Source organism: Alexandromys fortis, unplaced genomic scaffold (genome assembly GCF_014885135.2).
Source record: "Alexandromys fortis isolate MF-2015 unplaced genomic scaffold, M_Fortis_MF-2015_v1.1 scaffold_86, whole genome shotgun sequence".
Classification (NCBI taxonomy): domain Eukaryota; kingdom Metazoa; phylum Chordata; class Mammalia; order Rodentia; family Cricetidae; genus Alexandromys; species Alexandromys fortis.
This window is the reverse complement of record NW_026067965.1, coordinates 4033779-4061473: the sequence shown is the minus strand read 5'-3', so window position 1 is coordinate 4061473 and position 27695 is coordinate 4033779. Positions and strand designations below refer to the sequence as shown.

Here is a 27695-nt window from a genome sequence, read left to right as displayed (position 1 = left end):
CCTATAGCATGCCCCCCAACTCCCCTCTCCAGCCTCCCCAACTGTGAGTGACAAAAGTCTGTGAGCTGATTTTAGAAATTCTTTATTTACATTTTCTCTTAAAAATATATATAGATCTTGGTGCCCTGTTGATTCTTTGGTTCTGGGTCCTGTGGGGAAAGCGGTAATGTGTGCAGGGTGACTCTATCCGAGCAGCCGTTGGTCCAGTAAAGTCTTCTTAATCTGGCCTCAAAGCTGGGCTTCCCTGAGATCAGCCCCAGAGGCCTGGGCCTGGGGCAGAGTTGGCATGAGGGGCAAGGGCTGGGCGGTGCCAGAGCAGCCTGACCAATAGGAGCAAGGCTGGCTCCACTGGGTCCTTGAGGGTCGGATGCTGGTGTATGGTGCGCTGAGGACAGAGATCCTGCACAGACTGCGGAGATTGGTGTCGCAGGGACCAAGTGGCTCTCAGGTCCAGGTCTCATTCCTGGCTGTTTGCTGTGAACCACTGGAATACCGTGTCCTTGTTCTCCTTCACCCACTTAATGTTGGCTTTCGTCTTCTCCAGAGCTTGCTCCAGAGCCCGGGTGCCCGAGCCGAAGCCTGTGTCTTGGTTATCCGCCTTAAACTGTTCCAGCTGCCAGGAAAACAAAGCGTCAGGTCTGGGCTGGCTCTCAAACTCAGCCCTGAGAAGAGAGGGGCTTTCCCAGTCTCTCACCAGACTCACAGGTCCCTGGGGATGGAGACCGTATCTTATTCCCTGTATAAGGAACTAAATCCCTTACCACTTCGTGGGGCTAGAAGTACTCTCTACACAGAAGTGGGGAAATCACAGCCCTAGGTGGAATCTATAAAGAGGGTATCGGGCTCCGTTGCGCAATATTCCAATGAGTTGGCCCTGACTTTCAGCTGAAGAATCTCAACCCGGTAGTGAGCAAATGAAACAGGTGCCACATAGGAGCAACAACTGCGGGAATTTCTGACCCTCTGATGATCCAGTGGCTTCAATGCCTAAGTAGCTTTTATTTATTTATTTATTTATTTATTTATTTATTTATTTATTTATTTCAAAGAAGTAGATACAGGGGTGGGGGTGCAGCTCAGGAGCACAGAGCTTGCTAAGCCTGATCGAGGCCCTCATCACTTTAAAACAATAAAGTGGGACAGAAGACTTTTTTTTTTTTTTTTTTTTTGGTTTTTCGAGATAGGGTTTGTCTGTGTAGCTCTGGCTATCCTACAACTCACTCTGTAGACCAAGCTGACCTCAAACTCACAGAGCTCTGGCTGCCCCTGCCTCCCTGAGTGCGGGGATTAAAGGCGTGCGCGTGCCCCCACCGCCCAGCTGGAAGACTATTACTATCCATTCACAATATGGTTATGTGCACACCGAATCTTAAGGTGTCCGCGAAAGAACTGTTAGAACTCAGGCTAAGCTACCTCTCACCGACAGTTTGCCCAGCATGTGTGAAGCCCTCGCTTCCATACCCAGGACCAGAAGAAATAAAAGGAAATTGTGAGAGCTAATAATTTAGCAAGGTTTCACAATCCACAACATCAGCGGTACACCTAGGAACAGCCATGACAACCTGAGAAGCGACACGATTGCCCCCTTAGAACAGTACCAGAAAATTTAAGAACTGAGTCAGGCACGCCTTTGATCTCAGCACTCGGGAGGCAGTAGCAGGTGGATGTCCGTGGGTTCGAACCCAGCCTGGTCTACAGAGTGAGTTCCAGGACTGGGCTACAGCTACTGGGAAACCCTGTCTTAAATTAAAGCCAAAAAACAAAAACAAAAAACAAAAAAGAAAACAAAACAAACAAACAAGCAAAAAACCCAAAACCAAAGGTGTAGGGGTGCACCTTAGGGGTACAGCGCTTGCTCTCATGTCAAGTCCTGGGTTGAAGCACCAGTACCACAAATACACTTTTAAAATATTCTACATATGAGAAAAGAAAACAACTCTTTAAAACACACAGGCCTAAAATGATATGACACTCAAGTATAAGCAAAGAAAAATAACAAATTAACTGAATTTCATAAAAAGTAAAGAGTCTCTGCCAGGCGGTGGTGGCGCATGCCTTTAATCCCAGCACTCGGGAGGCAGAGGCAGGCAGATCTTTGTGAGTTCGAGGTCACCTGGTCTACAAGAGCTAGTTCCAGGATAGGAACCAAAAAGCTACGGAGAAACCCTGTCTCGAAAAATCAAAAAAAAATATTAAAGAGTCTCTGCAAGTGGGAAGCAGAAGCAGGAGGATCTTGTGTTCAAGGCCAGCCTGGGCTGTATGGTAAGACGATCTCAACAAAACAAAATAGAAATATGTGCGTATCAAAGGTGAAAAGACAGCCCACAGAACGCGGGAAGGTGTTTGCGAAGCATGCAGCTGTATTAAAATCCACAGAGAACGGTCACAGAACAGCAATAAAAGGCAGCAGCCCAATTTCAAACCAGGCAAGAGACACAGATAGAAGTTATTCCAGAGATATGCCAACAGCCAGTAAGCTCCCTCATTATTCGTCCAGAAAAGACCATAACAACGCCTAGGGACACTGAGAAATTAGAACCATCCTACACTGTCGGCAGGAATGTTGCAACAGTAAATTTGCTCCGGACAACATTTTGGCCATTTATTCAAAAAAGCTAAACGTGAAGGAAAGCAATGACCCAGCAAGTCCACTCTTAGCAAAATGCCCAGGAGAAATGAAAGCGTGTTTGTATAAAACTACGTGCATAAATGTTCACAGCAACACTGTTCATAAAAGCCAAAAAAAGGGGGGGGGAGAACTGAAAAGCTCATCCGCTGAGGAATGGAGGAACAGACGTGGTGCATCAACACAAGGGAATACTACTCTGCCATACAAAGGCACCATGCATCTTACAACAGGAACAAACCTTTTAAACCTGAGATGCTAAGTGAAAGGAACCCGACACGAAAGGGTCACATATTACATAATTCCGCTTTTAAAAAGGTCACAGAATTTCATGGTTCTATTTAATGAAATGCAAGAGTGAAGTAGATGAGTGATTGCCAGGAGCTAGGAGGATGGGACAGAAATGAGGAGGAACTGCTAGCAACTAGAGGATTTCTTTGGGGAGCTGGTGGCAAAGACTGGTTGTACAACCTTATAAATATACTAGAAAGCACTTAAAATGGTAAATTTTATGGTACATGGATGGTAACTCAATTTTTAGGTAAGGGAATCTAGGTATACAATCCTAGTTATTCGGAAGACTAAGGCTAGGAGCTAAGGGTTAGCCTAGGCAATCAATCAACGACTAAATTTTAAAATTCAAGATTTTTTAAAAATGGAAACATTAATATATACAAAGTCTCTCTATTTGGTCCTTGTCCTGTGAGCGGACGCCACCACATTCAACTGGGACAAATAGAGCCTGGGACGGGACAGGTCTGGTCCTTACCTGCTGCAGTTCATATTCGGTGGAGAAGCGCCGGGTCACTCCCTGGATGAGATTGGCAAAGGAGAACGATCCTCCTCCGTAGCTGTGGGGTGGGGGAAGGATGAGTGTGAGCAGTGGAGGGGCAGAGACCTAAGGGACATTCTCTGCGAGCGTCAGGGAACTATAGAAATTTACAACCATTTTGAAGGATACACAGGAGACAAAACAAAATGGACCCCCCCAAGATCCCAAAGAGACCCTGCCAGGACATGCAGAAGCCAAGTCTTGAACACAGCTCAGGCTGTAGGTCCCTGACTCCTTGTCCCTGTCAGAGATTTTTCCCCTGGCTACAGTTTTCTAGGTAAGAAAGTCCAGCACAGGGGTGGGGAGGCATGTGGATCACCCCAGCAACCCCAGCCTTGGCCATTGGTAGTCCAACACCCTAGTCAGACTCACTCCTCAAAGAGCTTCTTCCAGTTGCTCCGGACAAAGTCCCAAACCAGAGATTGCCCGGCCGCATTGTTGGCAATGTTGATGATGGTGGAGGTGGCATCCTGCCTCCGGATGTACTCAGAATTCAGAGTGTAACTCAGGTATCTGCGGTAGGAGGCAAGGGTAGGGACCACTTGAGAACTGTGGGGCCATGATACAGGATTGGGAGCCCGATGTCTCACACCCAATCACTGCCTCTAGCATTGCTCAACATCCCTTTGATGTGTGAAGGGCTGTGGAGCAACCTGAGTGCTACCTCCCCTCTGCAGGTGGGAAACTGAGTCACAGGGTCACTGGCCAAGCAAGCATGTGCCGCCCTACAACTCCCTGAGAACAGATGAAGGAAGGAAGAAGTTCCAGCCATTGCAGTCCTCTCACCAGGTAGGGTGGCCACTCCTCATTTTGATGTAAAACTAGACTCAGTTGAATGGTTTGTCACTAATGCTGAGGGAGCACTCATGGGTCTAGGGGTCATGAGTGTCCTGTGGATCAGAAACAATCTCTAGCAGTGGTCTCTGGAACTTTGCAGGTCTGGCCTCTGAGAGGGCTGGCTACCAGGGTGGGAGAGACCTCACTGAGGTGCAGGAGACCTTGCCCTGATGTTCACACCAGAGTCCACAGCAGTTAAGAGTTAGGGATCCGACCCTGACCGTAACCCTGTATTCCAGTCTTGGCTCGGTCACTTACTAAGCCTGTGGTCATAGAGTTATTAATTGCTTTGCGTCTGAGCTTCTCTGTCCTCACCAGCACAAAGCTGCGAGGCTGTAGGAAGAGGAGCACAGAGGCTTGGCTGAGTCTGTGGGTGGGGCCATGTCCTCACCTGTTCAAAATCCACACATCCCTGCTACAGGCCAGGGCTGTTCGGAGTTTGTCAGCCTCGTTTACGAGAGTGGCGCTCCGGAACTGTCCCCAGGCAAAGTCCCACTCAGCCTCGCCACCGAAAGCAATGGCATTGCAGTAGACAGTAGACCGAAGGTTGGGGTGGATCCTGGCGTGGGGGAGTCGGGAGAAAAGGATCAGTGAAGAACAGGGAGCAAGGAGTAGCCAGTGACTGGCCAGGGGCAGATGAGGACAGGCAGGGAAGGAGCCGGGGAACACTCACGGGTTAACAGCAGGATTGCTCATCCACTGATTATAAAGTCCAGAAACCAGGTTCTTACACTCCTGGAGACCACTGGAGCAGGCCGTGCTGATGGCGTTAACTTCATTGTACCTGTCCCAGGGGTGACGTGTGGTTAGCACATCCTGCCTGGACCCCCACCAAGACTGACCTCTCAACACCACACAGCCAGGACCCTAAGACGCTGGTCCACCTGACTCTTTGGGGATTTTTCTGCTTTCTTCCTGCCTGTGATTTCTGGGTTCCCAAGGTAGCCTCAGGCTTTTGGTTTGAGTCTTTGTTAATGAAGTTAGGACTGGGGACGTAGCTCAGTTTGTAGAGGTTTGCAGCAATCAGGAAACCCCAGGTTTGATCCCAACACTGTACAAACTGAGGGTGGTGCTGCACACCTGTAATTCTACCACTTGAGAGCCTGAGGCAGGAGGATCAAAAGTTCCAGGCCAGCCTGGGCTACATAAGACCCTGTGACAAAGAAACCCACAAAACCCAAAACGCTAGAAGAGCCCACAGGCCAGGTGGGTTCTCAAGAGAGCTCCCAGGGCTTAGAAGGGCTCTCTCCCTGGCTGGTGGTCAGACATGGAAGGATCCAGAGAACACTTCCAGGCGGTATTCTCAGCTCTCAGGTCATGTGGGACGTCCGGGCTCACAAAATTCACACTTACTGTTCCATGAGCGTATCTGGGCGAGTGGCCCAATTGTTGGTTTCAGCTTTGAAGTGATTGAAGAGGGGTGTGACTTGCTTCAGTAGGTATTTCTGGGGAAAGAATGTAGGAGCAGTGTCAAGGATCCAGGTCCACCTGCCTGGGCTGGCAGTCTCTGCAGGCGTGAGTGGGTACTGGCAGTCAGGGAGAAGTCAGGCTGCGCCCAAGGCCAGCACCTCAGTCTAGGTTTCAAATGGCTGAATTGGTGTTCTTTCTCCTCAAATCTGGTCAGTCCTAACCCATGTCATCCACCCATCACTGTAACACCAGGTCTCCCTTCCTGATCTTATTGTGAGCAATTTAGAGAACACAGATGAGCAAACACAGTGGACAGACCCAAACTACAATTTCCAAGCCACAAATTCATCCCCTCTTATTCTTGCATTCCTTTCTTAGCTGTGCTAATTCTGTGCACTGTTCTTTTTTACCTAACTCATGTCAGCCCCAGACTGTTTTAAAGTCCTTTGCAGATTCTGATTTGATGTGGCAGACTGACTTCTGTGACATACTGAAGTTATTCTTCAATGGTAAAAAGAATCAACCTCTCCCCTCCCCAAGAACATTTTGTTCTTACAGGAGAGATAGTGGTGACTGTGATGCCAACACAGGGCCACTGGGAAGGGAGGAAGGAGGTAGGCCCAGTCTGGCAGAGATAAAGGATTTGCCACCAAGCTTTTGCAGAAAAGGACTTGCTAGCCAGGCAGTGGTGGCACACACCTTTAATCCCAGCACTGGGGAGACAGGCCAGCCTGGTCTACATAGCAAGTTCTAGGACAGACAAGAATACACAGAGAAATCCTGTCTCAAAAAAGAAGGAGGAGGAGGAGGAAGAGGAGGAGAAGGAGAAAGAGGGGAAGGAGGAGGGGGGAGAAGAAGAAGGAAGGAAGAAAGAAAGGAAGAAAGAAAGAAAGAAAAAAATGAAGAAAAAACATAAAAAGAACTTGCTGTAATGAGGCTCAAAATTAAAAAACCTGGGGTAAGACTAGGGCTGTGAGTACTAGAGACTGGAATCCAAGTCTGTAAGTCAAACTCCAGTGGCAGCTGGCCCTCATTCACAGGAGATTCTAGACTAGAGACGCTGGGGGTGCTGGGCACCACACACAGTGAGAAGGGTTACAAGGAGGTCAGAGGCAGAGGTTTCCATCAGTTGCCACTTTGTCCCCCTAGAATGGGTACTACCAACTTCACTACACGCAACAGAGACCCATGCAAGGGAAACCAGACTATCCTGAGCGAACATTTAGGACCTATGGCTATTTCCACCTTCCTATGGTGCTTCCAATCCCTTTTTGTCATTGTCTTTATCATCATCATCATCACCACCATCATCACCATCATCATCACTATCATCATCATCACCACCATTATCATCACTACCATCGTCACCATCACCACCACCATCATCATCATTACCACCACCACTATCATCACCATCATCATCATCTCACTATGTAGCCCTGACTAGCCAGAAACTTGCTCTGTAGATTAGGTTGGACTCACACTCAGATACTTCTACCTCTGTCTCCTGAGTGCTGGGATAAGGGTGAGCACCACCACACCCTTTCATTCCAATTCTGGTGTAGCTTCTGGTCACTGTTTATTGCCTCACCCTCAAATCTAAAATTGCCTCTCAGCCTCCAACTTGACAAGAGACCAAAACAAACAGAAAGCTAAGAGGAAAGAAGTCAACAGAGGGAAAAGGAGACTCCGCAAGCCCTGTAATAACCGCCCTCAAGAGAGACGAGAAGACCCTGTATGGGACAGAAACGAGAGGGAAGAATAGAAGCATCCCGCAGGTGAGGGGACCGTCCCTGGGGGAGAGTGAAGAGTCCCCAATCTGGAAAGTAGGAGGGACATAAAAACCAGGCCAAAGCAAGAGAAAGAACTGGAATTACTCAGACTTCCAGAAAGGCAGGAAATGGACAACAGATAGGGAAGAATTTCAGAGGGACAACAAAATAGTTCTGATACAGCGCATCTGTGTCCAAGCTGGCAAGACCCAGACTGGCCCACAAGGACTGCTAGAAGAGCCCAGAAGGTTCCAGGAAGGAAAACTGTTCTCATACCAAGAACTGGAAATGACAAAAGCTCTGGACTTTTCAACTGTAACACGAGAATCCTGGTGTCAACAGATCAAGACCTTAGACATTCTGGGTTGTGATTTCCAGTTCAGACTTTCCAAACCCAGATAAATTCTCAGCCCAGTGTGAAAGCAGAACAAAAGACATTCCTGACAACTTGCCTGAGAAAACCTACCCTCACAAATCCTTCCTCCAAACTCTCAAGACCATGTACTCCCTGAGAGAAAATAGACAAGGGAGCCATGGGATTCAGGAAGCAGAGGGCTTCTCAATCAGAAGACCTAGTGCATGGCCCAAGCAACAGTCCTGGAAGTGGCAGAAGACGCCAGGAAAGGCACGACCCCTCCTATGGGATCAGTCCACAAAGCCTTCCTAGACAGGGGAACACAGGTGCCCACACAGCACTCCAGCTGACTCCGAAGGGCATCCAGACCCCAGGCGTATGCTGCATGCTGGTATTGTGATTGTGCTACAGCACCAGTTTGAGAGGAGCCTGGGCAAGCACAAAAAAGTTCCGTTTACCAAAACAGGCATTTGCTATCCTAAGTCGATAGCGGGTTACTTTTAAATAAAAAAAAATAAATAAAATAAATAAAAAAAAAGATGGTTCAGAGGTTAAGAGCACTTGCTGCTCTTCCAAAGGACCCAGGTTTGATTCTCAGCACCCACATGTTGGCTCACAACCATCTATAGTAAATCTAGTTCCAGGGGCCCCAGACCTTCTTCTCGTCTCTTTGGGCACCAGGCACACACATGGTGTGCAAACATAGATACAGGAGAAACACTCATACACACACACAAAAATTAAAAATTAGGGCTGGAGAGATGGCTCAGAGGTTAAGAGCACTGGCTGCTCTTCTAGAGGTTCTGAGTTCAATTCCCAGCAACCACATGGTAGCTCACAGTCATCTATAATGAGATCTGGTGCCCTCTTCTGGTGTGTAAGCATACATGCAGACAGAACACTGTATACGTAATAAATAAATACATACATATGTACATATTTTAAAAAGTTAAAAAATGTAAAAGTTTTAAAGACTTCCAGGCCAACCGAGAAGTGGTGGTGCACACCTTTAATCCCGGCAATTGGGAAACAGAGGCAGGTTGATCTTTGTGAGTTCGAGACCAGCCTGGTCTACAAGAGCTAGTTCCAGGACAGGTTCCAAAACCACAGAGAAACCCTGTCTTGAAAAAAAAAAAAAAAAAAAAAAAAAAAAAAAAAAAAAAAAAAAAAAAAAAAAAAAAAAAAAAAACAGCCAAAAACTGGGCTAAGGAGTTTGTTCAGTTAATCAAGGGTTTGCCATGTAAACATGAGTTAGTTCACTTTCCAGAATACACACACATGCAGACACACCACACAGACAAACACACACAGACGTATCACCAACACCTGCAATCCCAGGGCTAGGAGCTAGGCTGCAGGGTCAGTGAGCCCAAACAACAAGGTGGAGGGAGCTAAAGTGCTTGCTGCCCAAGCATGAAGACCTGAACTTAAGTCCCTGATCCCATGTAAGTGCATGCCTGGGAGCCCAGCTCTGAGTGGACAAACATAGGCTAGCAAAATAGTATTGACCTCTGGCCTTCACACATACACAATCAATTAAATCCCAACAAGTCTCTTAAATGTGGTCTACAGAGCTAAGACTCCACCAAATGAGCTTCACAGTGTAACCAAGCCAACCCCAGCTACCAGACACGTTAAGAATTCCTTTGCCCATCCCAGCACTGGGGGGGCAGAGGTAGGAGGAGGATCTCTGTGAGTTCAAGGCCAGTCTGGTAAGACTTGCAGGCCTTTATCTTCCAGTGCAATGTCCTCTCCAGGCCTCCCCAAAGCATTAACTTCCATTATTTCCAATGGACAGATTTTGCTAGAAATCTTGTCTTCATCGCAGTGGGGAGGGCGGGGGTTGTCTACTCTTCTAACCTTCTCTGTGCCTGCTCCTTCTAGATCCTCCTAACTCTGTCATCTTACCCACACCTACTTATTTTCTTGAAAGAGCTTGGACAGGTAATAAACCTTCCCAGCGGTCTAACTCGGACGCGGGAAGTAGCAACTCATACCTTCATGGGGCCGTAGACCTCGGAGCGGTCGAACATGAGCTTGAAGTAGTTAAGGCTGGTCAGGGCAGCCTCCCAGGGCATGTATTCTGTCTCTTTGTTGAGGAAGAGGGTGTTGTTTAGTGCCAGAGTGACGGGGATCTTTTGAGCACTGGAGACAAACAGGAAGGCCCAGGTCAGCACCCACCAAACGCAACTACACTCTGGGGACCCTAGCTCAGGTTCTCAAGGGCACACCTAAGCCTGGGTCCCCTGAGGCCTTCATATTTTCCATGGGGGAAAGAGTGGCACCAATAGGGCCCCGCCAGTCATGTTTTCTCGTCTATTATCCTTATTCTGTTTAGTTTTTACTATGATAATTGTTTGTGTGTGTGTGTGCACGTGGGTATGTGTGAATGTTTCTATGAATGTGGAGCCTAGAAGCCAACGTCGGCCTCTTCATCATATTTTTTCAATGACCAATACTCTCCATTTTATTTCTTGAGATGCAGGTCTCTCACTGAACCCGGAACTCACAGAGTCCATGAGGCCGGCTGGCCAAAGAGCCCAGGAACCTGCCTCTCCCCAACAGTGTTAGGGTTACAGCACACACACTACTATAGTACTTTGCTGCACCAGGCTTTTATGGGCTCAGGGAGTCTGAACTTGGTTGTCCTCATGCTGAGTGCCAAGCACTTTACTGACCGAGTCATCTCTCCAGATCCTTCTAGCGGGACCCTTCCTCCCTCTTCTGGCTTAGGCATGTGTGGGCATTGGGTCCACAGATGTCTCTGGGGAATGTCACTCATGTCAAAGAGCTCAGCACCTCACCATGCACAAAGAAAGTGTTCAAAAAACATCGCTGTGCCCAAGCTCTGCCGCTCTGTCCTGCTCAGCCCAGAACTTTTTTTTTTTTAAATTTTAAAAAAGCACCAAGTGTAGGTCTGGTGTGCACACAGCACTCTGGAAAGCTGGGGCTGTGGGGGGGAAGTGGATGGTAGAGCGGGATGGGCCTGTGTGTGGCTGCTGTGACACCTGGGGTAAGGTGTTCTTACGCTGTCAAAATCCTTCTCTGTGAAATGGCCATGTGGGGACCCCAGGAAGCTGCTCTAGGGTAGCCCCTGGCACAGCACCTGGTGGGCATCTAGAACAGCAGGAAGAACATAGGTCCAGTCACAGGCTTCTTTCTGCCTTAGCCAGGATGGCACTCACCTGGCCAGGTTGAAGGAGTCGTGGATAATCTGTGCACGATTGATGGCAGGGATAGCCTAGAAAAGGAAACCGTGTGACTAAGGGGCAGACCCTGCGGTCTGATGACCCATCATCCCATGGGGGGCAGGGCAGAAGGGATACCCACAGTGAGGTCTGACTGCAGCTGATTCTGAATCTTCTTCCAGTTGCCTTCATCGTAGTTCACCTGGTAGTAGCCCGTCACACCCAGGTTCAGCAAGACCCACTCATTGGCTCCAGAGGTCCTGAAGTCAGCATTCTGGCCTGTGGAGCAGGGCCAAGGGCAGGACTGAGTGGAGTGTGCCCAGAAAGTCATGAAGGACCCTGAGCCTCCTCTCAGCCTCTGCCTCTCCTAGACAACTTCCACGGGTAGCCTGTGTAGGACACAGTTCACTTTCTGGACCTTTGCATGGAACCTGATCCTGATTCCTGGCCCACCACCTGGTCATCCCAGCCAGAATCTACAGTTAGACTGTCAGAGAGTTCCTGGATGTTTCTAATTGTGGGCCTTCCTTTCTGCTGCCTGTGATTGGCCTTCACCTTCAACTCTTCAGTGCCTGGTCATATAAGGTAGCTTACTGTACCTGCCAATCACTGTCCTGTTTCACAGGAATTCCCTCCTGGAATTCTCACACAGCTCAATGGAGCAGATGTAGTCAACTTGACAGAAAAGAAAGTAAAGGCCAGAGAGGGTCGGTAACTTGCCCGAGACTACACAGAAGCAAGGTGAAGTGGAAACAAAGGCATCAGCTCCATTTGTGGAGTGAAATAGTAAAGGTAATCTTCCCTCAGCTCTCCCATAACCCCCCTCCCGGAACACAGGCCAGGAGCCAGCAGATAAGATAGGGATGGATTACTTTTCTTGGTTTCCAGCCAGTAGTGACCCTGCTGCTGCTGCGCTCCACTTTTGAGAAACGGAATGGGCACGATCCACGTGTAGCTGCAGTGAGAGACCCAGAGGCCAGTCAGTGATGATGGCAACTCTTGGGCACACCATGGGTACCCCTCTCAGGTGCCCAGTGATGGCCCAACACCGATCCCAAGTGTCACCGTGCTCCTTCCTGTGGTCCACCCTTCCCTGGGACCCAAGCCTTCGTGACCCTATGTGCTCACTCAAACTGGGAGGGGCGGGTAACAGTGGACTCAGGGTCAAGGAGGAAGTGTTCCTGGGAGATGTCTCCTGTAGCGGTGTTCACAGTGACAACGGGAAAGCCCATCTGTAGAATCCAGCGGTCCATGATGGTACTCACGTTGCCTGGGAGTTTGATTGCTGTCTGGTCGTTCACGGCCTGTTTGAGGGACACAGTGTGTCTGACAAACCATCGTCCTCCTGTGCCTAACACCCAGGCAGCCTTATGGCCAGCCTAGGCCTATGGTGCCCCTAATACAGGGCAGGGGAGTGGAGGACAAGGGACTCCATCCAGTGCTGCCTCTCCTTGTCTGCCCAGTGCTGAGTGAGCTGGAGTATAACCGCTCTGCCTCTAGCTGATGCCACACTGGTGACACACCTGGGTGTGACCCATGGCCAGGGTACTTTCTGAATGTTTAGAGATGAGAACAGAGAGAGATAAAGCAGTGCCCAGTGTCACAGGCAGGAGCAAGGGACAGGGCTTCTGGGGTGTGGAGGAAAGGTCCCCCAATAGGAGGGAACGGGGATGCCACATCCCTTGTTACTGTCTTCGTGGGTCTTTTTCATCCTTTCCCAAATGCATGGGCACCACTTTTATAGTCACAGCAAAAAGCCAAAGACATCTGCTAGTAACTAAAGCCGCGAATCCCCGAAAGCCGGGCAGAGGCGGGGCTGTCAAAAGGGAAAGCTGAGGCAGGGGAAGTCTGGAGCCACAGAAGACAGGGAAAGGGAGCAAGCTTTGCTGGAAGGCAGGAAGGCAAGCGGTGGAGGAAGGATCCAATGAAGCACCACCCAGTCAGCTGCCAGAATGGGGGGGGGAGGTGGTTAATAGACAGGCTGGGGGCAAGGGAGGGGGGACTGGAACCTGCCCAACTGTGACTCTGTGACATTCCCTCCCCAAGAGAGATGGCCTTGGGGCCCAGACGGACAGGGCTGCAGTCAAGGAGTGGTTGGGCAGGATGATAGGGGCCCTAGGGCTCAGGAGGAAATACTGATGAGGAGAGGTGGGTGGGGCTGAGGAGGGGTGGGCAAAGTCCACACAAGACTGGGAGGCAAGTTGGGGGGGAGACAAAGTGATGGGGGTTCATGTGCAGGGTGGACTCTAGCCCTAAGGAGAGGCAGGGAGGAGAGGGGCCTCTGGGGAAGACAGGAGGGCTTGGAAGCTGAGGGACGGAATGTGAGGCAGGGAGGGACAGAGGGTCGGAGCTTGCATCCAAGGTGCTGGTGTGTGCAAGGATGTACCAGGTAGGGAGGGCCACAGGGCACAGGGCAGCCAGGAGTGCTGAGTCAGTTAAATGGTTGGTGCCAAAGTTCTGGCAGAAGAAAGAGGAAAAGGAGATAAGGAAGAGGAAAGGGGATAGAGGTAGTAGTTTGGACATAGGTGCCCTGAAGCTCATGTTCTCAGCACTAAGTGATCTCACGAGCTCCACCATGGTGTGTCTAAGCAAGAACATCAAGTAGGCCAGCTCTGGTGGCACAGGCCAGTAGGACAAGCTATAGAGACAAATACAGGAGGATCTCTGAGTTCAAGGCCAGTCTGGTCTACAGAGAAAGTTCCAGGACAGCCAGGGCTACACAGAGAAACCCTGTCTCAATAAAAAGCTGAATATGTTGGCAAGCACCTGTAATCCCAGCACTCGTAAGTGAGACAGGGAGTCGACTGTTCATGCAGAAAAAAGACCCTGCCTCAGAAACAAGATGAGAGAACCAACTGAAGAGAAGCCACTAAAAAAATGAAGAAAAAGAACCCAAAGTGAACAGTGAGCAGGGGCCTTACCCACTGCCTTTAAGGATTCATCTTTACACCCATTTTATAGACGAACTGCTGAGGCTCCCAACAGTTTGCCTGGACTGGTGAACAGGGAAGCTAGGCACGGTCTCATGCATGCTGTCCCCTTAAGACCTTAGTGGAGAAGGCATGTTACCCACCTTCTGCAGATGCTCCCACAGGTCCAGATAAACGGTGTTGGAGTATTCGAAGGCATGGAGGTAAGACTGTAGAACAACAAACCTTGGTAAGGGATGGGTGGTCCCCAGGGCTGTGGAGGGCTGTGCTGGGGGAAAAGCCGCCATGCCGAGGGAACACCTGGAGCGATACTCACTGCAAGGCCCTTCTTGAACAGGTCCTCTGTCAGGAAACTGGACAGCATCCTGAGGACTGAGGCTCCCTGGGGTAGAGGGAGAGGGAGCTCAGAAGGCCAAGATGGCTACCAGGGACAGACATCCCCAGAGCAGTGACTGTGCTGAGGTTCCCTATAGGATAGATCCCTCCCCACAGCCCATGACTCTCAGGGCCTCCAAGAAGCACCTTGCTGTAGGTGATGCTGTCAAACAGCTCGCTGATCTGGGCCGGCGTGTTGACCTCATCGGCAGGACTGGATAACGGGTGGGAGGAGGCTAGTGCATCCACGGCCATCACACGATACACTTCATTCTGCACTATGAGGTCTGTCTGCAGAGTCCCCAAATGCCATTAGGCGACTGGCCCAGGAGGGGTATCCTAGGCAGTCCACTCCCACCTCGGGCCAATTCTCAGGATGGTGGCTTACCAGATTCCAGGTGGGCTCTGCAAAGTCAGCACCCAGATATTCCACATAGGAAGCAAATCCCTCGTTCAGCCACAGGTCGTTCCACCAGGCCACTGTCACTAGGTTGCCGAACCACTGCAGGGGACATGTGAGTCTGCTGAGTGTCACAGGCCTTACCAGCTAAGCATGGCTGACTGTCTACGAGGCACAGGCCAAGTGAGGGCTGGACACTCCAAGGCCTCTGCTCCTTCTTGCTTCTCCCACAGCCATCTATCTACCTGATGGGCCAGCTCGTGAGCAATCACGGTGACCACCCGCTCCTTGTTGCCGATGGAGGAGTCCAGGGGATCGAAGAGCAGGGCATTCTCACGGTAGGTCACTAGCCCCCAATTCTCCATGGCTCCAGCGTTGAAGTCGGGCAGGGCAATCTGGTCTGTGGAGGGGAGACATGTGAGAGCGGGTGGGCATGGGTGGGGATCCTATGAAGGGATCCCCATGAAGGCCCCATGGTCACTCACCAGACTTAGGTAGAGGGTAGGGTGTATCATAATGTTTGGCAAAGAAGTTTAGGATGGGGCCTGTCACCTTCAGGGCATATTCACCATGGCCCGCGTTGATGGCACTGGGCCGAGCCCAGATTCGAATCTGCAGAACGAGAAAGAGATCGGGTTTTATTTATTATGTATACAGTGTTCTGCCTGCATGTATGTCTGCAGACAGAAGAGGGCACCAGATCTCATTACAGATGAGATCTGGAATGTAGTTGCTGAAAATTGAACTCGGGACCTTTGGAAGAGCAGGCAGTGCTCTTAACCACTGAGCTATCTCTCCAGCCCCAGGCTTGAGATCTCAAGGAGAGTACGTGGAGTCCCACAATCCAATGAGTTGGAGGTCCTTGATAAGTCAGAATGGGGACCAATTAGATTAAACAGAAAACCAAGCATGGTATCATATGCCTATAAACTCAACACTTAGGAGCAGGGGTGTCACAAATTCAAGGCCAGCCTGGGCACATTAGTGGACCCTATCTCAAAATTTAAAACAGAAGGTGGAGAGATAGCTCGATGGCTGTGCTGGCTGATTTTATGTCAACTCAACAAGTTAGAGTCATCTAAGAGAAGGAAACCCAATTGAGAAAATGCCTCCATTTCTCATTGGACTGTAGGCAAAATGTAAGCATTTTCCTAGTTAGTGATTGATATGAGCGGGTCCAGCCCATTGTGATGGTCCTGGGTTCTATAAGAAAGCAGACTGGGCAAGCCATGAGGAGCAAGCCAATAAGCAGTCCCCGTCCATGGCCTCTGAATCCACTCCTGACTCCAGAGGTTCCTGCCCTGCTTGAGTTCCTTCCTGGCTTCCTTCAGTAATGGACTAAGATGTAAAAGTGTAAGCCAAACAACCCCTTTCCTCCCCAGTTTGCTTTTTGGTCATGGTGTTTCATCATAGCAATAGTAACCCTAACACTAGGCATGGAAGTGGTACCCACACTTACATATAGGCAAAACACCCACACACATAAATATGTTTTAAATTTTAAAAAAGGGGGCCAGGCATAGTGGCACACAACTTTAATCCCTCGGGAGGCAGAAGCAGGAAGATCTCTGTGAGTTTAAGGCCAGCCTGGTCTACAGAGTGAGTTCTAGGACAACCAGAAGACTCAAAGACTGTCTCAGAAAAAAAAAAAAAAACAAACAAACTTAAGAGGCAGAGAGTTTAGAGGTTTAGAGCCCGAGTGCTTGCTGCTCTTCCAGAGGACCCAGGTTTGGTTCCTAATACCCAAGTCTGGGGGTTCACAACCACTGTAACTCCGCCTCCAAGGGATTGGACACTTCCTTCTGGTCTCCACAGGCACCTGTACTCCTGTGCACGTACCACATCCAGACACACACTCATACACATAATTAAAAATACATTTTAAAATGGGTTTTAAAAAGGAGTTGGTGATATAAATCAGAGGTAGAAGACTTGTGTGGTATGCACAAGGCCCCAGGTTCAATCCCTAATAGTGTAGGAAAAAACCAAAAAGCCAATAAAGGTCTGTCTCCTGTGGTCAGGAGCTTCCTTACCGACGAGGAATTGTGATTTCTGTGTTCCAAACACAGACTGGGAAGTGCTTAAGAGTGCCTGGGGTCACTCGGAGCTGGGACTCAACAACCTAATAATTCAGAAGCTAGTACTGAGAAGATCTAGGAAGGTCCCTCAAGCCAGGGCAGGGCCATCCCAGAACATAAAAGCCCAGTTCCATACCTGAACAGCATTGGATGAGTTCTGAGCATCATTGGTTGAGTTCCCTGGTTGTATAGAAGTGAATTCGCTCACAATGTAGGCCAGCAGGTATGTGGACATCTTGGGGGTGGGATAGAACTCCGTGATGGTCCATTTAGAGTCTTCCGGAAGGGGCTTGGTCTCTGCGCATGGGGCACGTGAGTGTGTGGGCTTCCCGCTCTGCACTCCAGTCCAGAGCAAACCCAGGGTAGCCAGACTCACCTTTGGGATTCATGTTTGACAGGGCTGTGTAACCAGTGGGGTAGATGAGTGTGATATTGAATATGGCCTTCATGGCTGGCTCATCGAAGCAGGGGAAGGATTTCCGGGCATCAGGAGCCTGCATCTGCGTTGTGGCCACCACTCTGTCCAAATCAGTGTGTTAGAAAGGATACTAGAGGAATATCTTTAGGGTACAGAAGAAGGGGTGCATGGAAGGCTGGCCCAACCTGCTTACTGCCCTTCATCCAACTCCAAACAACCTCAGGACCCTGGTCAACATGCTGCCATGGGAAACCAGTTTCCAGACTCCATCCAAACCCTGGAAGGCTCCACGCGTGTGTGAGCTGAGAGGTCGTTCCAAGCAATTTTCTCTCCTCTCAGTATTCCTGTCCATCCAAGGAACCCTTCCACCCTACCTCCCTAGAGGCTGGAAGACAGTACCCCCAATAACTGCCCCTGCCACCACAGATGAGCAACGGGGCTGCTGAAGTCTCCTGAAGGTTCCAGCCCTTCTTTTCCATGATCCCCAGATGCAGCCCTCTCTCAGCCTGTGCCCACAGCCCAGGAACTTACTTCTTGACGCCATTCTCCTCATACTCGCTGCGGTAGAAGCCAGCCAGGTCGTCGGCCAGCTCCCCCTGGAACTGGCTATCCATCTCATACTGATGGCCCGCTACCAGCTGTCCGTTCAGGTGAACCACCAGGTACTCGGTACGCTCTACCAGCTCAGTTCTCATGATGTTAGGTGCTGGGGAACCACCCAGGGCTCGCAGTTCAACCAAGTGGTTTCCCTTTTGGGTATAGTTGAGCTTTTTGCTGTGGATGATGATGACATTTGTGGCTTCATTACAGGTAAAGCGGACAGTACTGTTACCTTGAAAGATGTACAAACCCTGTTCATTGGGTTCGAGGTATGGTTTCAGAGTCACCTGGTAGGAGTCAGGTATCAGAGTCTTGGGCAGGCGGTACCGGTTCCAAGGTATGCTTTCATCTACAGTGGTGGCTGGGGTGGTCGAGGTGGTAGCTGAGGAGGTAGTCGAGGTGGTAGCTGAGGAGGAGGTAGCCGAGGTGGCTGTAGAAGTGGTAGCGTCAGGCAGTGTGGGAGCTGTGGCAGAGTTCTCCGCGTTCTTGTTCTTCTCCTGAGCATAGACCACTGACAGGGCTACGATTGTGCATACAGCTGCCACACCCAGCACAATGCCCAAGATGCCCAGGGTCTTGGAAATGTAGAAACCCTTGGCCATGATGCTGGTGGGCAGGGAGCTCGGAGTGGCTCAGGCCAAGCGAGAAGCAGAGCAGCCCTGGGCCAATTTATATCTCCCAGGGGGCAGAGCCCTACTGTCTTTGGATTGGACAAATATTAACCAGGGCTCAGGCGAAGGTCACTAGCTTAGATAGGGGTATTCTCTGCCCAGGCTCTGGAGAGATCAGAAACGAAACAGTGTGCAAAGCTGGCTTGTGTGTGTGTATGTATGTGTGTGTGTAGGGGGGTGCCTGCTGGGAGCAAACAGTGTCTGGTTACAGGCTGCAGGTGGCCGAGAAGTGGGGGGACCAGGCAGAGCTGGGGCTGAAGGGCAGACTGCAGGCTTGGCACCCAGAGGGCAGAGGGGAAGGCTGGTGACACTGATCCACCTGCAAGCACAAATGGAGGACAGAGAAACACGAGGGTTGAGGTGAGACTCAGCCCAGGAGGTGGAACAGGCAGAGCAGAATAAAGACAATTCCCAGCACACCATCAAAAACAAAAAACAAAACAAAAACCCACTCGATCCACCTTTGGGCTGGGTTCCTTGAGGAAAGTCAGGGCCTGTGGGGACATTCTTCAGATTCTCTCCCTTTCTTTCCTGACCAAATTCTTAACTCCCCAAGGAAAGCAACATAAATCTTTCTTTCTTTCTTCTTTCTTTCTTTCTTTCTTTCTTTCTTTCTTTCTTTCTTTCCTTCCTTCCTTCCTCCTCCTCTCTCTCTCTCTCTCTCTCTCTCTCTCTCTCTCTCTCTCTCTCTCTCATAGTTATAGCTTCCCTCATGAATAATTAATAGTATTTCCCCCTCAGCTTGCCTAGCAGATTTAAGGGGAACATATGGACCATCCCGTGTTCCCATGTTAGAAACGTAGATCTATGACCTTCCCCCAGCACAGCACTGCCCTGCTTTCTGTCCTGGGTAGACATGAACACTTACCAACTCCACTAACACATGGCCTTGCACCAGTCCCGCCTCTCAGACCGCCACACTGACTGATGCTCACCCCAACATGCAGCTCACCCCTATCTCCTCCCAGCATTCGGCAGACCCTGCTGTATTCCCAGGAATTTTCTGCTTCTTCCAGTGACCCTCAAATCTCTTACGCATCAGACTGTTGCATTCCACTGTTTCAAACCTTCTTTTCGCTCCCTGGGACCCAGGCCCCGCCTTCCTAAGGGATCCATACACAATGTGCAGAAGCCAGCCTGCCCACTTGCCACCCTCACCCCAGAGGGACACACACACCACACACATACACACACACACACACACACACACACGCTGTCATAATATTTCAACCATCATCTAGCCCCTCAACCTCAGGGCCTTTGCCTGGACAGACTTCACTCTCACCCTGACTAGCTTCTATAGATCCTTATATTATTATACTCCCTCATCAGCTCCAGCCCCAGTGGGTTGGCTTTCCCATCATGCATGTCCTCTTCAGATCCCTGTACCTCAGCATAGGCTTCTACTCCATTCAGAGGTAACTGTGAACCTCAGGCTTCTTAGACTAAGGCCTAAGCTATTTCTTTTCCTTTTCTCTTTTTTTTCTTTTCTTTCTTTCTTTTTTTGTTTTGTTTTTTGTTTTTGTTGTTGTTGTTTTTTGAGACAGGGTTTCTCTGTAGCTTTGGAGCCTGTCCTGGAACTGGCTCTTGTAGACCAGGCTGGTCTCGAACTCACAGAGATCCGCCTGCCTCTGCCTCGTGCTGGGATTAAAGGCGTGCGCCACCACCGCCGAGCTGCCTTAGCTATTTCTGCCCCCAGACTTGGCTCTGTGCCTGGCACCTGGTAGGGACTCCGCGTGGATCTGTTGGGTACATGCTCACGTATGCAACTGAGTGACTGCGTAAGTCATTCCAGAAGAAATCCCTCTTTCAAGTCCTCCAGCCTTTATCTCCACCCTGCCTCTGCCAATAAGGCATTTTAAGAGAATAATTGCCCTTCCTCTGAGCCCTCCTCCAGCCCATCTGACCCTCCAGGACCTCATCCACCCGCCACCAGCCCTGGCCTTCAGGGAGGTGTGTGGAATGAATGTGTCATGGGGACGCAGGTGTATGAGAGAGCCGGGGTCAAGAGCTGCCCTCTGCTCTGGCTAGAAAGGCCAGGATCTGTGGTTGAGATGTCTGGTTCTGAGTGTCTACGATTCAGACTGAGGGTCTACGGTACTCTGGGGTCTTCCCCGGAGCCTCGATCTGGGGCCTGAGTGGACGTTGCAGCGAGCAGCAGCTCTACCTATGAGGCCTGGGCTGATGGCCAAAGGGCATTAGTAGGAAACTCCGTGTCGTAAAGGCACATAATGGTGCCCCAGCTTGCAGAAATAAGGGTTGAGGCCTCAAAAGGTTTCACTTGGGTCCCAGGTTTCCTGCAACAGAGCCAGCTTGACAGAGCCAGCAGGTTAACCCCCTGAGGGCTATGTCCCCCACCCCCACCCCCGCGTCATACCCCTTCAGTACATCCGTAACTGGTCCTGCAGCTCCCTCCTACCTGAACAGCAGGCCAACCCACAAGTCCATTCGGCTAATCCGGTCTCCAAACAAAGAGCTAGGTTCTGCCCAGCCCTCTGCAACCTCTTCCTGTTTGCTTTGGATGCAGACCATGGGCCAGCTGGTCAAAATCTGGGCTCTTCTGCAAAGGGGCCCTGGTGTCTGGATTTGGGGCAGCTCCAGGAATGGCACCAACCCAGGCTAGGGGTGTGTGGGGTGCCTGGGCTCCACAGCCCCTCCTCTCCATAGCCCCTGCCTCAAGGCAGGTCTCACCACTTCAGCACCCCAGCAGGCAGGTTCTCGTCTGCGGGGTTCTGTGGGGTTCTCGTCACCCTGCCCCGCCAGCTTTGGGAGTATCTTCCCGGGTGTGAGGATGAGATGACCCTCACTGCCTTCAGGGTGAGGCTGCAACTCTAGCTGGGGGCCAAGACCACCCCTGAACCTGACCCCCTGACTGCTCCAGGTTTTCGCAGTCCCCTAGGCCTCTTGTGGCTCGGCCTTTGTTTCTCTGGCCCATTGGCTAGGAGTAACTTTTTCCTCTCTTACACTTTAAAGCCCAGCTCTAACACCACAACTTTGTCATGCTCCTTAGGGACACACTTCTGTGGCCTCCACGTCACTTACAAAAAGACCAGGGCTGTGTCAGCCTCCACACCAGGCCAGCACCAGCCTGTGCTTCACCACAAACATGACAGACAAAAGCTAAAGCACTCAAGGAAAGTCGGACCCTTGATTTGGGGGACAGTTCCGCCCTCTGCAGAGCACACTCCGTCCTGGGCTCTGAGACTGGGCAGAAAAACCACCTCTGCTATCAGCCAGTAGGTCATTTGCTTCATATTTTTCTCAAAACCAATCCATGTTACTTGGCCTGGTGAGCAATAAGGAACCTGACGTCGTGTGTTAAGTTACTTTTTTTTCCTGATCTGTGGCCCACCTCACACCTCAGATGATAACCGAGGCCTTAAGGCAGCCTGAGATCACCCAGCATAGCTGCTGCTGCTGCTGCTGCTGGAGAATAGTACTCTGTCCTGCCTGATCTGGAGGGGATCATTGCTTCAGTGCAGGGCCTTTCTGCAGGTGAGCAAGGCTCTTGCCGTCCTTTTGCTGCTTCCCCCTTTGGGGGTGGCAGCCCTAACCACTGACCACTGTTTCAGATACGCACACGTGTGCACGTGTGTGCACGCGCCCTGACCACTGTTTCAGATACACATGTGTGTGCACATGCACACACACACACACACACAGGTGCACAGGTAGTCTGTGCTCCATACCACACCTCAGGCTCATGATTCCTCTCCAGAGCTCTCTCATCCTGAGTTCTGATGCAGGTACTGTGAAGCTGGCCAATGAGGAAGCTAGGGGAAAGTGTAGTGTGTAGACCATCTGCCCACTGAAGTAGCCTCGAGTAGGACCAGGGTGAAGCCAGCTCTCAGAACAGGGTCATCCTGGCTGATGGCCTGTTCCCATGTCACAGCTGGATTGGGCTGGTCTGGGCCAGCCCCCAGGGTGCTTCCTCTGGGAGCCCTAGACACTGTCCATTCTGTGGGAACAGTATTAAACCCATGGCAAGTGGGCCTCTGTGGGCCGGGGAAGTGTCCCTGAAGAGCGGGAACAGAGAGGCCTTGTGCACTAATCATACAGGCCCACACTCTCTTTGGTAGGAGTGGCTCTAAAGACCACAAGAAGGACGGATTCCTTCACTCAGACCATGGCCAGGAATTGGCAGTTGTTCTGGGAAGTGATACTTGTAAGCTGGGAACCACCAGGGGGCTGCTACAAGACACTGTCCGTGTACACCACACAGACATAAATGAGGCCACCCTGTGGTCCCTTAAGATAGGACTCAGGCCAAAAACAAACAAACAAACAAACAAACAAACAAAAAACCTCACACACCCTTAATCTCAGCACGTGGGGGCAGAGACAGGTAAGTCTCTGTGAGTTCAAGGCCAGTCTGGTCTAGGAGTGAGTTCCAGGACAAGCTCCAAAGCTACAGAAAAACTCTGTCTCGAAAAAACGAATGAATGAACGAACAAACGAACAAAATAAATAAAATAGAATAAGGTCGGACTCAGGCTGAGGTGAGTGGTTACAGCCAGTGGGGATTCTGCTACAAAGGTGCTTCAGGGCAAGCAACTTGCAGCTTCCCCTCAGGTACTCTGGAGGCAGAGCTACCATGCATGCGGTGCCAGGTTCAAACTCTGGGGGTGAAGGGAGAGTCCCAAAATCAAATACAGAGGCCGAGACTGAGGCCGGAGGATTGTCTAGAATTCCAGGCCAACCCAAGCTACACGGCTCACCGCTGGGGGTTCCATCATGCACTAGAGCCATAGCCCTGGTCCCTGTACCTGGGCCCATCCCATGTAGGAACAGCCCTCTTGCCCCTGGGAAATTATGGCCGGTCCTGTGCCGAGGAGGCCCACCTCCTTCTTACTGGCCACCCGTGCTGACAGCAGCAGGAAGCCACCTGCTCCACTTTCACAGTGAACTGGCCAAGGTCCTGAGAGTCCACCTGTCGCCCTAGACTTTACTCTCACGGTCAGCCACAGGGGTGCGCGTTAGTGCCCTGAAATCTCCCAAGTGCACAATTCGCTGGTATCCTTGGAGCAAGGAGGGGCTTTAAGTCACAAAAGCCCTGACAGTCCAGGTCGGTCTGACGACCGAAGGTTATTATTGGAGATTTTCTGCTTGGAAAGACCCCACTCGCAAAACAAGTTCGGGTTGCCACCGGCGCTGCTCCCAGGAGGGCACCGCTTAGGATTGGCCACCTCTGGCTTGGCACGCTTCCAGGAAGAATGCCAATGGATGGGGTGTGGTGGGCTCCAGGAGTCCAGGTAGCGAAACGAGGATAAAGTCTAGTTCCCGCTTCCTCACAAGGGGCTGAGGTCCGGCGCCCGGGCCACCGCTCTAAACCCGGCTGGGCGGAACTGCAGAGCAGAAACTTGTGGCTTTGCTCTCTGTGACTTCCCTGAGCCAGCGCGCGCCCTGTTACACTCGCACTGTCCCAGTCCTCTGTGCCCCAACCATCCAGTATCCTCTCGACCCCGGGTTCCGTCCACCGCGTGTCCCTCGACACCTCTCTCCCCCTGTATCCCTGACTCTGGCCACCCTCTCTCCACCAGGACCCAGCCACCACCCTGCGTTCCCGGACTCCAGCTACCCGGTTTTCCACCTTCTGTCATCAAAGCCGGGACCTCCCTCTGAGCCCTGTAGGCATCTGGAGACGGCTGGAGATCTTGGGGACCCACTCCAACAGCCTCGGCAGCTCCAGGCCCTCAGTTTACCCATCTGTGTGGGGGCAGAATCTGCAGTTGGCTCCCGCATCCCGGATGCCAAGCCCCACGCTGGGTGTCCCCAAACCTCCGAAGCCCAAAGTCGCCGTCCCGAACTTGCCTGGGACACCGCACTGCTCCGAGCAGCTCTTGCCTAGCCGCTGCCACCCGCCTGGCCGGGCCGGTTAAAGGGAAGTAACCCGAGCCCACCGCCGCCGCGCCAGGATTGCCCCCCCCCCCCCGCACACTCCTACCCCCGGCTCCGCCCGCGCTCCTCCCAGCCTGCCAGCGAACAGCCAGTCCCCCGACGGCGCGGGCCCCTGGCCCCTAGAGCGCCAGACCCGGACCTCTCGCCCTCACCCACCCACACTTCGCGCCGCTGTCCCAGTGTCCCGCCCACCACATCTGGGAGACATCTGCAGCTGGAGGGAGGGGCTCCTAGCCTCCTCAAACTGCAGGAGAATCCCCGCGGCCCTGGTGGTTTTCCACACAATTTTATATTATCATTATTATTATTGTCATTTGTTACTATTATTATTGTTGTTGTGTCTTCTTCCTCCTCCTCTTTCCTCTCTCCTCCTTCCTCCTCCTCTTCTTCTCCATTCCTTTTCTCCCCTTCCCTCCTCCTCTCCCTCTTTCATAAAGGTCTGATATATGTACAGCCCAGGCTGGCTGGGAACTCACTATGTAGTCCAGCTTCTAATCTCAAACTAGTAACAATCTTCCCTCACTGCTAAACATTTCCATGTGCTGGGATTATCCACCAATTCCATCCAACTTTTTCTTCCTCTCTCCTCCTCTCCTCCCTCCCTCTCTTCTGTTCTTCAGGCAGTGGGAATTAAGTTCCGGTGTCACTTGTATACTAAAGTGCTCAGCCATGACTTACACCCTCAACTCTTTTCTTTAAAAAGAAAAAAAAAAAAAAAGAGATATAGTCTCACTAAATCATCCAGGCTGACCTTAAACTCACTGTAGCCCAGACTGGCCTTGAACTGTTAATCGCTCTGCTTCAATCTCTCCAGGCCAAGCTCTGGCTAACTCTTGATATCCAGACTGTTTTCAAGAAGTCAAAGTTAGTCTGGTCTACAGGGTGAGTTTCAGGACAGGCGCCAAAGCTGCAGAGAAATCCTGTCTCAAACAAAACAAAACAAACAAAAGTCAAAGTTATCAGGGAGGTGGTGGTCTGTGCTTTTAACCCTAGAACTCGGGAGACAGAGACAGGTGGATCTCTGAGTTTGAGGTCAACTTGGTCTACAAAGTGAGTTCCAGGACAGCCAGGGCTAAACAGAGAAACACTGTCATGAAAAACCAAAAAAGTAAGTCAGAGGTATCAGAAGGATCTAGCAGACAAAGGATTGCACTCTGGAGTGCATGCTTCTCCTGCTTTTTCTGCTTTGAATGCTGCGTGTGTCTGCCAGGGCACGCCCTCTCTGAGCATCTTTTTGTTGGCAGGACAAGGGAACACGTGTGTTAGTTTCCTGCGGCTGCTGCAGTAAGACAAACTGGAAAAGGCACACACTTACTCGCTTACCGTTCTATAAATCAGACTCTCCACACTGAAACTCGGGGTGCTGGCGGGAAGTGTTCCTTCTGGAGGCTCTCCGAGAGGGCATCTTTTGTCCTTTCCAGCAGCTAGAGGCACCCGCATTCCTGGGCTCAAGGCCACCTCTGTCTTTGAAGCCGGGAGTGGCAGGGGCTACCTCTCTCAGCTTTCTCATTCAGGACATTGACAGGCCTCTCCCATGGGATCCGCCCATATAATTCAGGATAATCTCCCTGTCCCAAGTGGGCTCCTGAGCAATTGAATCTACCCACAGCTCTAATTACCCTCAGATGCAGAGCATTGCATTTTCCCAGGTTCTGGGTACCGGGAGGGATAAGGGTATCTATGGGAGATTCGTGCGTCTCATAACAGCTTCCAATTTGGAGGCACTATAAATAGTTTCAACTCTTCCTTCCCATCCCTGGGAGTTGCTGGACAATTTAGCCCACACTGATGGCCAGGGGGCTACACCCTGTCCCAGCCTGGCTCTGTTTTCCTCTCATACTCGCCATTCCTTTGGAAGTCAAAGAATGGGCCAGGGCACCCCTAGGCAATGTCTTGCTTCTTCAGATCTGTCTCTGTGATCTTAAAAGCCAAGTCACAAATCTATGGAAATGTAGAGTCGCAGGAGTTGCGAGTTGCTCCCAAAGCAAGAGTCAGTGGGCCCTGGAGAGAGCCTGAGAGTCAATTTCAGGTCTCCTTTCTCCTTCAGACTCTGCCTGCCTACTTCCTCCATCGTATACGGTGTGGCTGACAAACCAAAGATGGGCTACATCAGGCCAAGAGAGAGTCTTCCGCCCTGGGCCTACCTCTCTCTGGAGGGCAGTGTAGGGTTGGCTGGAAATGAAGGTGGCTCTCAGGAATTCAGCCTAGGGAAGCTGGAAATTTATGTACAGTCATTCACAGTAGTGGGAAAGAAAACACATTTAAACATTCTGCAATAGACTAGCTAAATAAATTATAGCCCTCTCATATGGTGACATAATATACCACTAGTAAAAACACATCATGCTTTGGCTAGCTAGAGGCATGACTAAATGGATAGAGAATGTTCAAGGCCCTGGGTTCAATGGATCCCTACCACCAAATAAATATATGTATGTAATGTTTCATATATAGAAAAACATTTACATTTCAGTGAAACCCTGGAAGGATTTTTTAAAAGGTAACTTGAGAAAAGCCTGCTTAAGTATTTTAGCAAATCTGAGACTTCTAAAGAAAAAAATCAACCAATTTGACTACATAAAGAATTAAAATTGATGCCGGTCATGGTGGCACACGTCTTTAATCCCAGCACTCGGGAGACAGAGGCAGATGGATCTCTCAGTTCGAGGCCAGCATGGTCTACAGAGTGAGTTCCAGAACAGCCAGGGCTACACAGAAACCTTGTCTTAAAACACCAAAACAAAACAAAAGCTGGGGAACTCCAGACTCCAGGACAGACCATATCTCAAGGGGATATGGTAGAGAGTGTTAGAAGAAGTTGTCTAAGACCCTTCTCTGACATCTTCATGTAGGTCCTTGTATCGTGTGCACATGTGTGTGAGCACACACACGCACAGGGGCACACACACACGCAAACATCTTACCTCACCACACACACATTTCCGCATTGTGAAATACCCAGTCTAACCAAAGTAAAAACCAAAACAAAACTGCAGAATTGGTGGAAGATTGCGTCGCCTAAAACAGGAATTCCTTTGATATAGAAAGAGCTTCCGTAGATCATTAGAGAAAAGAACCCACAGTGATTCAAATCGATTGGGATTCAAATCAAAGGACAAAGGACATAAAGACTCAAGTTAATGGAAAGAGAAAGTCCAGTTGAGCCATGGAGGTCTGACAAAAGCTCAATGATCCCTTCCCTTGTATACATTTAAATGTTTGTTTATTTGTTGTTTTGAAAGACTTTGAGACACCTTAGCACTACTGCACCCCCCTTCCTGGGAACCAGGTCCCTAGTAACCAGC

At 50.6% G+C, this 27695-nt stretch overlaps 1 protein-coding gene across 3 annotated transcripts; it reads right to left on the bottom strand.

Annotated features, from left to right (window-relative positions):
* Nucleotides 1–66: 66 nt before the first annotated feature.
* Nucleotides 67–24102, bottom strand: Anpep (alanyl aminopeptidase, membrane). 3 transcript variants are annotated; one of them, XM_050154040.1, is made up of 21 exons: nucleotides 24083–24102; nucleotides 17753–18811; nucleotides 17180–17322; nucleotides 16940–17100; nucleotides 15211–15337; nucleotides 14971–15125; nucleotides 14714–14827; nucleotides 14473–14616; nucleotides 14267–14332; nucleotides 14094–14159; nucleotides 12149–12324; nucleotides 11893–11975; nucleotides 11163–11299; nucleotides 11018–11073; nucleotides 9830–9977; nucleotides 5649–5740; nucleotides 4969–5079; nucleotides 4687–4854; nucleotides 3831–3971; nucleotides 3396–3477; nucleotides 67–613 (listed from the first exon to the last, which is right to left on the bottom strand). In XM_050154040.1, exons 2-21 carry the CDS (start codon nucleotides 18421–18423, stop codon nucleotides 458–460), a joined length of 2997 nt encoding a protein of 998 aa, XP_050009997.1. In that variant the 5' UTR covers nucleotides 18424–18811; nucleotides 24083–24102; the 3' UTR covers nucleotides 67–457. The 3 variants fall into 3 exon arrangements, with proteins under 3 accessions (XP_050009997.1, XP_050009996.1, XP_050009998.1); XM_050154039.1 differs by lacking the exon at nucleotides 24083–24102 and adding an exon at nucleotides 20912–20930; XM_050154041.1 differs by lacking the exon at nucleotides 24083–24102 and adding an exon at nucleotides 20870–20889.
* Nucleotides 24103–27695: the final 3593 nt, after the last annotated feature.